This window comes from Euleptes europaea, chromosome 18 (genome assembly GCF_029931775.1).
Source record: "Euleptes europaea isolate rEulEur1 chromosome 18, rEulEur1.hap1, whole genome shotgun sequence".
NCBI lineage: Eukaryota > Metazoa > Chordata > Lepidosauria > Squamata > Sphaerodactylidae > Euleptes > Euleptes europaea.
In genome coordinates this window covers 34,601,525-34,613,620 of record NC_079329.1, presented here as the reverse complement: position 1 = coordinate 34,613,620, position 12,096 = coordinate 34,601,525, and the positions used below count along the sequence as shown (strand labels likewise).

Below are 12,096 nucleotides of genomic sequence, written 5' to 3'. Positions count from 1 at the left end.
TTTCCGCTTCAGGGTTCTGCTGAGTCGTACACCAGTCGCCCGTCTGACTCCGATGTGTCACTGGAGGAAGATCGCGAAGCCCTGCACAAGGAAGCAGAGCGCCAAGCCCTGGCACAGCTAGAAAAAGCAAAGGTAACCGAAGGCGTATTTGAGAATTACAACAGGGGCTTTCAGAATGACTTTAATTAGGGAATGTTTCAGGTACAACAAATGGTAAAAAAAAAAAAATAGAGTCGATACGCACAGGTCCCAGAAAACGCAGGTGCATAACTACATGCTGAAACAAGCCACTTGCTTGACTAGGCTTCAGCAGGTGAAGAGAGAACAGAACCCCATCTGTATCGCTCCTAAGGGTCACTGTTTGTGGAGAGCGACAGACCAGCAATTACTGTCTTGTTTAGATTGTGTATCCTCCATGATGTAATAAGGAAAACAGCCTGTATGCTTGTCCTATATTATGTAAACGAAGGGATTCATAAGAAGAAGAGTTGGTTTTTATATGCCGACTTTACATTGTTTTGGTAAACGAAGTCCATTAATCCGTTCACACTGTCATGCTCTTCCAGAGGTTTCTGTAATTTTGGGCTGTTTTTCCATTTAGAAGATATTATCACAGATGCTTGGTTTTGCAGTTCTCAAAACTGTGAATTTGTGTCTGCAGAGATAACATGCCTCTTCACAGCAAAAATGTTATAAAATAAACACAGAGAGTTGAGAAAAAGACCTTAATCCCATTGCTCCTTTGCAAATCTATGCACACAGAATCAACCCCTTACCTCTTAAGTGCTAAGTTTCAAGAAGTTCAATGAATAGAAGCTTGTTTGGAGCGGAATAGACCTGCACAAGGAGCTAAGTATGAGAAGGGAGGGGCAAGCAGTAACAATGAAAATGAAACCATTTGAGCAGAATGCCACACAAGTCTTGGGAACGTTGTGCGTATACTCTGAAGTTTATCATATTATTCTCTCCCTAGAAGAGAAAATCTATAATGGCAGCAGGCCGTAAAAGAGACCCAGTTTGGGACTATTTTAATGAAGTTCCTCTACCTATGGGTAAGGCAGGCATGCATACAAAATGCAAACACGGCAACAAAGAAATGCAAGGTCTGGTGGCCAAAATGAAATAGGAGATAGTTCACCCTGGATTAATTCCATAATTATCTATGTATTTCTAATAGTATAACCAAATCAGTAATTTTTGATATAACTGTGAAAATAATCTGAAAAGTTATTATAACTTTTGGTTGTAAATATTAAGATTATACCAGCAACAATGTATGTAGAAAACCATGATTTAAACCTAGTCTTACTGACATGATTTAAATTGTGATTTACATCAAATCCACCGGATTAAAATTAAATTAACAGTGCAGTAGATGGCTCTAAAAATGCAGCATTGTGCAGATTCTGAAGGTACTGCCGGTCTAAATACAGCCGCCAGTTCAGGCACGGGGAGCAAACACATACTGGCTAACTGGGCTGGTATGGAGTCGGTCCCAAACACAAGATGATCTAACAGCGCATATTGTGGGATGTTGCCTCCTAGTCGTTGATATGCTGAGGCTTGCTGCCTCTGAATATGGAGGCTGCAGTTAGTTACCAAAGTTAGTAGCCATTGATGGCCCTCTCCTCCATGAATCAGTTGAATCCCCTTTGAAAGAATTATGACCTACCATCTAGTTACCACACAGACAACCACCTCCTAGGATGACTGAAGGCTTAGGCCCAGTAACCGTAGGGAGTATGCTTTGGTGTAGGGACACCAGCCTCCAGGTGAGACCTGAGGATCCTCTAGAATTACAGCTCATCTCCAGACTGCAGCGATCAGTTCCCCTGGGGAAAAAATGGATGTTTTGAAGGATGGCATTATACCCCACTCTGTCCTCCCCAGGCTCCAACCCCAAATCTCTAGGAGTTTCCCAACCTGGATCTGGCAACCCTAACCCCCCATCTCCCACTGGTGGCCAAGGGAATCTGGCAACCCTAGTTCCACTGGAGAAAATGGATGCTTTGCAGGGTGGACTCTATGGCATTGTACCCCTGTCCTCCCCAGGCTCCACCCCCAAATCTCCAGGCATTTCCCAACCTGGATCTGGCAACCTTAACCCCCCACCCCCACCCCCTGCCAGTGGCTGGGGGGACTTGGCTACCCTACTTGGATGACACTAAACTGCTTTCATGTAGGCATTTCTCCTTTTTGTCCCCTTTTCCAGCTCTGGCCCCCCAACCTCACCCAGCCTTGTGTTGCCTCTGCAGCCCTGCTATCCAAATAGCTGCATCACTTCCATTTTGCTAATGTTTTCAGAATTGTATTGATGATGAATCTTCCAGGATATCACTCGACATCCGTTAAAAACCCCAAGCTTTTACATTATGCAGACTGTTCAGCCAAATAAAGTGTTCTGAATAGTTTTTTTTTTAAAGACTGAAATACTCTGGCGGAAGCAAATAGAGATGTCCACCTTTGCTTTGGGTTTTATAGTCACACTTGACATGGCTCACGCTGAATCTCCTGAGTAGTGGGAGAAACATACATTCAATGTATGGGCAGCCTGAATATTTTCCCCAAGGCAAATAGCAGCTCCAGGGGCCGTTTTGAGATGGAGAAAAGGGCCTGCGGGGAAAAGGTTAAAGCCCTCCTGAATGCTGCTTCTAAAAAAACACTCAGAGAGGACCAGTTCAAAGTGTTCTGTTGCCCCAGGCAAGGTGTGCTCGTCCTGTCCTAGGACCGGCCACAGGCAGCAGGAGAGGATGCCAGTCTCCTTCCAAGCCACTATCAGCTGGGATTGAGCCAAGCCCTGGCAGAACTCAGCGGCTTCTTTTGTTGTGCTGACCTGAGCATTTACTCAGTTGGCTTTCACAGCCCTGTGCTCAGAGATTCAACAACGTCTCCACTAGTTTGGCCTTCATTTACACTAAAGCCCTAGGAAGATATCTAGGGTTCATAGAATCATAGAGTTGGAAGGAACCACCAGGGTCATCTAGTCCAACCCCCTGTACACTGCAGGCAATTCACAACTACTTCCCACACACACACCTCCAGTGACCCCTACTCCATGCCCAGAAGATGGCCAAGATGCCCTCCCTCTCATGAATTGCCAAAGGTCATAGAATCAGCATTGCTGACAGATGGCTATCTAGCCTCTGCTTAAAACCCTCCAGAGGAGGAGCACTTACCATTAGGGCTGTTGGGAAAAAAAATTCGGTAAAATTCAGATTCGGCAAAATTCGGCCCATTTTGATTCGGGAAATGCCGAAGTCTGAACTCCCCTGATTCGGATCCGTGGAATTCGGCGCGAGATTCAAAGTTCGGGGAAAAATTCGGCCAAATAAAGCCATTAAAAACATTCGCGCCTTTCCGCAGCTCCGGGGGGGCATGTTTGGAGGTAGAGGTCCCAAACTTTCAGCGTAGCTTCAGGGGGGCCTTCTTGCAAGAACCCCCAAGTTTTGTGACGATTGGGGCAGGGGGCCTCGAGTTATGAGGCCCAGAAGGGGTTCCCCCTCTGCCCGTTGGAATGAATAGAAATAAATAGACTGTTTGGACTCGTAGTTTGCAAAACCATGCAAAGCAACACGTGACGTGACCTTGGGAGTTTGCAAACCAAGGAAAGGGACAGCGGCGCACTAGCTATGTATTAGGAGCAGGTGGGGTGGAATTTCCCCTTTTGCATCGGACTCGGGAGTTGGGAGTCTCGGGACCAGGCAAATGCATTTTTTAAGTCACAATTTGAAAACTAGTTTTGAGCGAGCATCAAAATAGACCTAACCGATCTTATGAATGAGGGAAAACCTGAGGACACACAACTGAAGCCCCCCCACCCTCAAACCAGGGAGAGAGAGACGCGAGTGGGCACACACACTCACAGGCAGAACGGGCGAAACCCCCCCTCAAACCAGTAAGGTGCGGCTCAACCCCAAACGGGGAAAAAACAAAGGAGGAGGAGGCGCGGCCCGGGTGCCAAGCGGAGAAAGACTCGCTAGCCGCTGCACAGACTCAACTTTATACTTTAAAACTTTAAAAACAGAACACACACTCCCGCAGAGGCAAACGGGCACACACCCCTTGGCAGAACGGGCGAAAGCCCCCTTTGGCTTCCCACCCACCCACAGAAACTGCTCCCCCACACACACACACAGACTCTGCTTCCCCCCCCCCCACACACACACACAGGAGAAAAGGTATAGAGAAAAAAAACCCAAATCAAACTGTTTGGATGTCTTCCAGCAGGAACACGGAGGAGAAGTAAATCTTTAGGCACACACCCCTCGGCAGAATGGGCAAAAGCCCCCTTTGGCTCCCCTCACCCACAGAAACTTCTCCCCCCACACACACACACAGAATCCTCTTCCCCCCTTCACACACACACAGAGGAAAAAAATATAGAGAAAAGCTCCAAAATGAGTCTTTCTGTGGCTGTCTTCTCAGGAGTAATCCAATATCATTCCATTTACGCACGGGAGGTTTTGCCTTGGATTTGCCACTCTCTAGATGCACAGGATCACGCCTGCTTACTCCGTGCTCCTGCTGGAAGACATCCACACAGTGGGTGGATGGGGGTGGACCGCATATCTCGGGGGGCCCTGACCCAATCTTCTCAAAAATTGGGGGTTCTTGCAAGAAAGGTCACCTCAAGCTACACTGAAATTTTGGGACCTCTACCTCCAAAAATGCCCCCCCCCCGGAGCCGCGGAAAGGCACGAGTGTGCTGTAAATGGAATAAAGAGGCACATTAAGGGGGGGACCCCTTCCGGGCCCCATATTTCAGGCCCCCTGACCCAATCTTCACAAAACGTGGGGGTTCTTGCAAGAAGGGTTACCTCAAGCTACACTGAAATTTTGGGACATCTACCTCCAAAAATGCCCCCCTGGAGCCACGGACAGGCACGAATGTGCACACACGCACCCCCCCACGGGGATCTCTCTCTCTCACACAAACTCTTTCTCTCCCCAGGCCACGCAGCAGCTGGGCTCACACACTCAACCATGACTGATTGGCCAGGAGAAGACCCAGCTTGGCCACCACTGGCCGTGGGAGAATGCTGCTTACTAACTGACAGTTATTCTGCTGATTCTGAGCCCCTGAATTTGCTGAATTTATTCGGGGCACCCCGAACTCGCCGAATTTGGCTCGTCGTTTTCCCACCTTTTTTTAAATTCGGTTCCATCCGAACTGAAAACCACCGAATCGGGGGAAATTCGGCTGCTTTTTGCTTCAGGACGAACCGAATCGACAGCCCTACTTACCACCTCCCAAGGAAGTCTGTTCCACTGAGGAACCGCTCTAACTGTTAGGGTTGCCTGGTCCCTCCTGGCCGATGGCAGGGGATGGGGGGTAGGATTACCAGATCCAGGCTGGGAAACTCCTGGTGATTTGGAGGTGGAGCCTGGGGGAGGACAAGGACCTCAGTGGGGCCCAATGCCATAGAGTCTGCTTTCCAGTGAGTCCATTTTCTCCAGGGGAATTGATCTCTGTAGTCTGAAGATGAGCTATAACTGCGGAGGATCCCCAGGTCCCACCTAAAGGCTGGCATCCCTAAAGGTTTCAGTAGTGGACTTCTGTTTGGAACACTCACTTTGTCCCAGTAAGAACAGCTTTGATGTCACACTTGTTGGTTGGGTGCTTCTTTGCCACCCCAGCCCTGCATTTCAGGAGAAACTCCCATATTTTGAATTAGCATGATGAATTGTAGCGTTCCATGGGCAATCATCAGTCCGGTGCTTGATTTATGTTGGTAGATTTATATAGAATCCATCTTTTTGCCCTATTAACCTGCCTGGTAGGATAATTTAATGAGTGGCTTCTCAGAGATTCCAAGTACCGTGTCTATCTGTCTAGTCCACTTTTATCCTTCCTTCTTCCAAGGAATTCAGGGAAGCATACATGCTTCTCTATTTTGTCATCACAACATCTCTGTGAGGTAAGACTAGGCTAAAACTGACCAGGTTGCCCATGGTCATCCAGTGAGGTCCATGGCAGAGTGGGGATTTGAACCTGGGCCTCCAAGGACCCAGTCCAATACTGGGAGAGCCAGCATTGGAGAGCTAGCGTGGTATAGGGGTTAAGAGCGGTGGACTCTAATCTGGAGAACTGGGTTTGATTCCCCACTCCTCCACATGAGTGGCAGATTCTAATCTGGAGAACCGGGTTGGTTTCCCCACTCCTCCACATGAAGCCAGCTGGGTGACTTTAGGCTAGTCAAAGTTCTCTTTGAGCTCTCTCAGCCTCACCTACCTCACAAGGTGCCTGTTGTCTGGAGAGGAAGGGAAGGAGCTTGTAAGCCACTTTGATTCTCCTTAAAAAAAGATAGAGAAAGCCGGCATATAAAAACCAACTCTTCTTCCTCTTGTTCTTCCTCTTGTTCTTCTACTACTTTAAAGCTGTTATTCTGCAGCAGCTGGTAAAGTGCAGCTACTCCACTTCCCCCAAGATGGCCACAAGCAAGTTTTTCTCTGTCCTGTTTGCGACTGGCTCCGGCCCAACGGACGCCTATAAATCTCAGGCCAGCCAGGCATCAGCAAATTAATTTGGCTAATGGCACAGCAATATTTGTTGATCCAAGAGGTACTTGAGGGAAGAAGAGGCTTCGGTGATCGGTAAAGCCCTGTAAAGACGCACTGCTAATGCCAGAGGACTGTGCAGCGGGCTGGCAGGCCCCCAGCCCTTCCTTGAGTGCCCCCAGCAAATTGCCCAACCCGTCTTCTTTTGCTGCTGGCATGTTTCTGTGGCAAGCCTCACAGCCACCGAAAAGGGCACTGAGCCATCTAAAGAAAAGCCATTCACCTGTGCCCTTGAATAGCTGTCCCTTAAAACTGGGGCTCAGGAAGTCAGGAATCCCTTTTTCCCCCTTCAGAACCTGGAAAGTAGTTTGGGAAGTGGATTGCTGATCGAAGTGTGGAAGGCAGTGCAGTAGAGTGGCCAAAGCAAAACTGTGCCAGGATTCTTGGGCTGTCTTGCCAGTGTTGGGAGAGGAGCGGCACTCAGCCATGATCAGGGTTGCCAGCTTGGGGTTGGAGATTTTGGGGGTGGAGCCTGAGGAGGGCGGGGTTTGGGGAGGGGAGGGACTTCAATGGGGCGTAATGCCGTAGAGTCAACCTTCCAAAGCAGCCATTTTCTCCAGGGAGCCTGATCTCTGTTGCCTGGAGGTCAGCTGTAATCCCAGGAGATCTCCAGCTACCACCTGAAGGTTGGCAAGCCTACCCATGATAGGTGAAAGAGGACAAAATGACTGTTCGCTGCCATTTTGTTTTCGTGTCTTCCAGACGAGAAGGCGCTCGGAGTTCTGGGGGTGTTTTGATGTCTTGGAGAAGATCAGGGTTTATTGATTAAAAGTAGTGTGTGGGAAGCAAGGATCCCAGATTCACCCGCTGGCTGTGGGAGGGGGTTGGTGGGAACTAGGGTAGACAGGGTTGCCAACATCCAGGTAGTAGGTGGAGATCTCCCGCTATTACAACTGATCTCCAGCCGATAGACATCAGTCCATCTGTAAAAATGGCCGCTTTGGGAATTGGACTCTATGGCACTGAAGTCCCTCCCCTCCCTAAACCCCGCCCTCCTCAGGCTCCGCCCCAAAAACCTCCTGCCGGTGGCGAAGAGGGACCTGGCAACCCTAAGGATAGAGGAGGCAGAGCTGGTGCTTGATAACACCTTGGGAAGGGCAACCTTCCAAGTGTTGGGGACGTCCCAGGAGATCTTTCTGCAGAGCCCTGCCCAGGATGGAAAGAGAAGCTCTCGCTCAGACCTCCAGTGCAAGCCAGCCTCCTCCTTTGGCACAGCGGCCCCCACTTTGGCTACAGGCTGGTTACTATGATGGATGCAATTAGCTAATTAAGCCTCCAAGTCCCGTCCCCCGCTCTTTTCCTGGCCCTTGGCACAGCCTGTTGCCACAGCAGTCGCGCAGTTGAGATGCCTGAAGCGTTTTGGTCTCTTGAATCCCACCCAGCACTTTGCTGCCAGGGCCGGCCAGCCACCCAGCCGGGGAGGGGTGGGACGGGACACGTGCAACCTTGAACATCCCCAGCATTTAAGCCTGGGCTGGGAGCCAGAGAATTTCATCCTTGCATTTATCAGCAGATCTTGTGGCTATGGCTTGCCTCCAGTCTCAGGTTAAATGGGGGGCCTGGCCGGGGTGGGGCAGACGACCCAGAGTCAGTTCATGCTGGGACCTGTTGTGTAGTTCATTCTACCTGCTTCTCTTTGCCAATCAGCCAGTAGGAGAAGCAAAGCACAATATCCATTCAAAAAGGTCCTTACCCTGATGGCCGGTTCACACATTACAAAGTCTTCCAGCCTCCCACATGTCTGGTCAACAGATGTGTTCTTGAAGTTCCCTACTGGGTACTTAATTCCCAGGGACTGGGTACTTAATTCCCAGGAGCTGGGGATGCCAGCCTCCAGGTGGAGCCTGGGGATCCCCTGGAATTACAGCTCATCTCCAGACTACAGAGATCAGTTCCCCTGGAGAAAAGGGCTGCTTTGGAGGGTGGGCTCTATGGTATTATCCCCTGCTGAGGTCCAGTCCTCCCCAGGCTCCATCCCCAAATCTCCAGGAGTTTCCCAGCCTGAATCTGGCAACCCTACCCCTAGGATTGCCAGGTCCCTCTTGCCACCGGCAGGAGGTTTTTGGGGCGGAGCCTCAGGAGGGCGTGGTTTGGAGAGGAGAGGGGCTTTAATGCCATAGAATCCAATTGCCAAAGCGGCCATTTTCTCCGGGTGAATTGATCTCTTATCGGCTGGAGATCCTTTGAAATAGCAGGAGATCTACAGCTACTACCTGAAGGCTGGCAACCCTACCTACCTCCCATCCCCCGGTGGTGGCTAGGGTGGACCTGGCATCTCTACCAGGGCCTGATTCAGATAAGGACCGAGGTGCTGAAGGCTGCATCCCATCCTGTTTTTCTGACCGGAGACAGCACAGGGACCCATTTTTTCAATATATCTTGATGACTGAGTACTGTGAAAGGAATACTTCTGTAGGAGCCTAAGATTATAAAGGCAACCTAGGATGAAATATAGGTCATTTATGCACGGTCGCTTTAACCTCCTTTAGTCCCCATTTCAGCCAGGATCAAGTTTTTCAGTATGCACAATACCTCATTCCTTGGAAGCTCAACACTGTTTCAACGCAAAACGAACCCGGCTTTTCCCATTCCTCTTCTGGCCCGAATTAAACTGTTCATCCTGGCTCATTCCGGAGTCACAGAGCATGCATACACACACACACACACACACACACACAGTCTGGTTCAGCCACTCCTCTGGGACTTCAGCCTCCAGCCTTTGCAGCACATCTTTGCTGGCCTAGAAAAGAGGCATTATTATATCCCCATACTTGAGGAAGGCAGAAATCAAAAATGAATGTCACAGCCGAACATAAAGTATGAAACTACTTTTCTCCCATAGGAAAGTGGCTTCCAGTATATCGACAGCTTTTCTTTTTAGTGCAGGTAAATGCACGACCTTTGGCAGAGACCGTGGGCCTTCGAGCCCAGAGTTCCTGTCCATGCGGAAGAGCAGACATCGAATCATAATCTTATTTTTTCTTTTCTTGTGGGTTATATTCCACTCAAAGCCTTGCTTTATTACACCTCTTGTTGCTAAGTTTCCTGTCTGCTCGCATGATTTTCACCTTCTCTTGGCTGGTAGCGATAACGGAGTTACACTCTCTGTAGTTAAATTTATTCTTTTTGCTCTTAAAATTAGGAGCTTGTATGTATCACCTAAACCCGAGGTTGAACTTTTAAAAATATTTAATGATTTGGGATTTGTGTTTTTTTATTTGTCCACATGCTTTGGCACATAGGGGCTCAAATTTCTGCACAGGAACAGGCTTCTGGTTTGTCTTCTGGACACAATTCCACCTGACCTCGCCTGTGCCCTCGGTCTTACCAACCTGATCATGTCTCCCTTACAGACCAAGCCAGTAGCATTTGCCGTGAGGACAAATGTCGGCTACAACCCTTCTCCCAATGACGATGTGCCTGTCCAGGGAATGTCTATTTCTTTCGAACCCAAAGACTTTCTTCATATCAAAGAGGTAAGGGCAGTTGACAGAATGGGATCTTGCACAGCATTTGAGGGGTGGGTCACACACTAGTTCTGCAATGTACACGCAGCCTGCAAAATAATCCAGAGCTGCTGTCTTGGGCAATATGAGTGTAATTTGGTGCCATCTTGAGTTTTGAGTTTCAGGGATTTTAATTGGGATTTTACCGGTTTAAATCTTAGAATTTATTGTTAATCTTATTGTTTATTATTATCAGTGTATTTTAAATGATGTTACCCACCCTGAGCCTGGCTTTGGCCAGGCAGGGCAGGCTATAAGTCTCAAAAATAAAGAAAGAAAGAAATATTCTGCCCCCTTTCCCTCAGAAATACAACAACGACTGGTGGATCGGACGCCTGGTGAAAGAAGGCTGCGAAGTTGGCTTCATCCCTAGCCCCGTCAAGCTGGAGAACATGAGGATGATACAGGAACAAAAGATGAGGCAGCACCGGCTCAGCTCCAGGTGGGGAAGGATGAGATGGAGCCGGCAAAGAGAAGGGGACTCCTTGGCTCTGCCCAGGATCCCCTGGGCTCTGCAGAACGATGCCTCTTCTTCTTCGGGTAGAAGCTCCCTGGTATCTCCTGTTAAGAGGAAGAAAGCCCTTGCCCATTACATCATGGCAGGTTTTATGGATCATGTGTGTGGACAGGTATGGGTGGAGTTGCAGTGGTAGGGCTGAGACCTCCCCCATCAGGGATTTTGCTCCCTGAGGAATTTGGATAATTTTGACATGAACAAAGTTGCAGAAGGCAAGGAGGAGGAGTGGACTCAGAGAAAAGGCGGGGTACTCTGAAACGTTACGGAGGCTGAAAAAAGTGGGTTTTAGAAAGATGAAGAGCTGTACTGAAGCCCCAGTTCTGGCCAGCAGAAAACTTGTTCAACCTCCACTTTGTTTGTTGAACCTCCTCAAGAATACTGGGCATTATCCAGAGAGTGAAAGAAACATGGAAACATAGAGCTGGAAGGGACCTCAAGGGTCATCTAGTCCAATCCCCTATACAATGCAGGAAATTCACCTCCCCTCCCCACTCCCCCAGTGACCCCTGCTCTATGCCCAGAGGAAGGCAAAAAAAAAACCAGGATCCCTGGCCAATCTGGCCTGGAGGAAAATTCCTTCCTGACCCCAACGTAGCGATGCCTTGCTTCCAGCACACGGCTCTCGCTTGGTTACAAGAGATTAGCCCCACAGCCTCCCCTCTCCTTCTTTCCCCATCTTACTGAATGCCCGTCACTTTGCAGCAAATCGGGAGACAACTCCACCTCCAGTCTGGGAGACGTGGTGACTGGCACCCGGAGACCCACCCCGCCTGCAAGTGGTAAGTACCAAACAGAGAACAGTATAACCAGCAGCGCCCTCCTACCTGCAGAGTCTAACCCCTCCCTTGATGAAATGAGGAGAGTCTGAAGCATCAGAAGGACACGGCCTGACCTTAGCAAAGCTTTAATATTCAGATTATAGCCAGATTCTCATGGTAATCTTCAGATAGACCTCTGAATGCCTAAACCCTGCCCTACTCACCCATCCTCAAATTTACACACATATTATACAATACAAATGGGCATTTCCTTTCCATTTATTATTTCTGTTTCATTACCCAAATCAATTTTGGTTCTTTTCCCCTTTCTGGTCATTCCTTTTCATTTGTTTTTCTTGCCTTTTCAGTTTGTATTCTCTCTCCTCCCCCCCCCCATTTTGTTCTACTTACCCCTTTCCCTCCTCCCTATCCTTCTCCCAGGTACCTTGGACATGACTAACTTAGCTTATGACCCCGACGCCCTTGACTTAGAGGAGGATGAGGAGGCAACCGAGGAGCACCTGCGCATCCCTAAGACTAGCGTTAGCAGCGTCACCACGCCCCCCTCCGCCACCAAGCGCATGGCCTTCTTTAAGAAGGTAATGGCGCACTCCCCATGCACCTGCTTGCCATATGCCCATGGAATGCCTTCCTGTGTGTGTAGGCTGTTTCTGCCTAGAATTCAGGGACTGAGGATGGAAGGAGAGGGAGAGGGATACTCGTGGAGCCCATCTTGAACGTGTGTCCTGCGGTATTT

General features: G+C 49.1%; 1 protein-coding gene across 5 annotated transcripts in view; it reads left to right on the top strand.

The window, feature by feature from the left end:
* Positions 1 to 12,096, top strand: part of CACNB1 (calcium voltage-gated channel auxiliary subunit beta 1) — a 74,825-nt gene that overhangs the window by 43,026 nt on the left and 19,703 nt on the right. For 3 of the 5 annotated variants that reach the window (XM_056864746.1, XM_056864747.1, XM_056864744.1), the window contains 5 exons: positions 13 to 132; positions 9,912 to 10,034; positions 10,370 to 10,506; positions 11,284 to 11,360; positions 11,781 to 11,938. In XM_056864746.1, the coding sequence (XP_056720724.1) occupies positions 13 to 132; positions 9,912 to 10,034; positions 10,370 to 10,506; positions 11,284 to 11,360; positions 11,781 to 11,938 (615 nt within the window). The remainder of the gene's footprint in view (positions 1 to 12; positions 133 to 9,911; positions 10,035 to 10,369; positions 10,507 to 11,283; positions 11,361 to 11,780; positions 11,939 to 12,096) is intronic. The other 2 variants (XM_056864743.1, XM_056864745.1) reach the window with 1 other exon arrangement.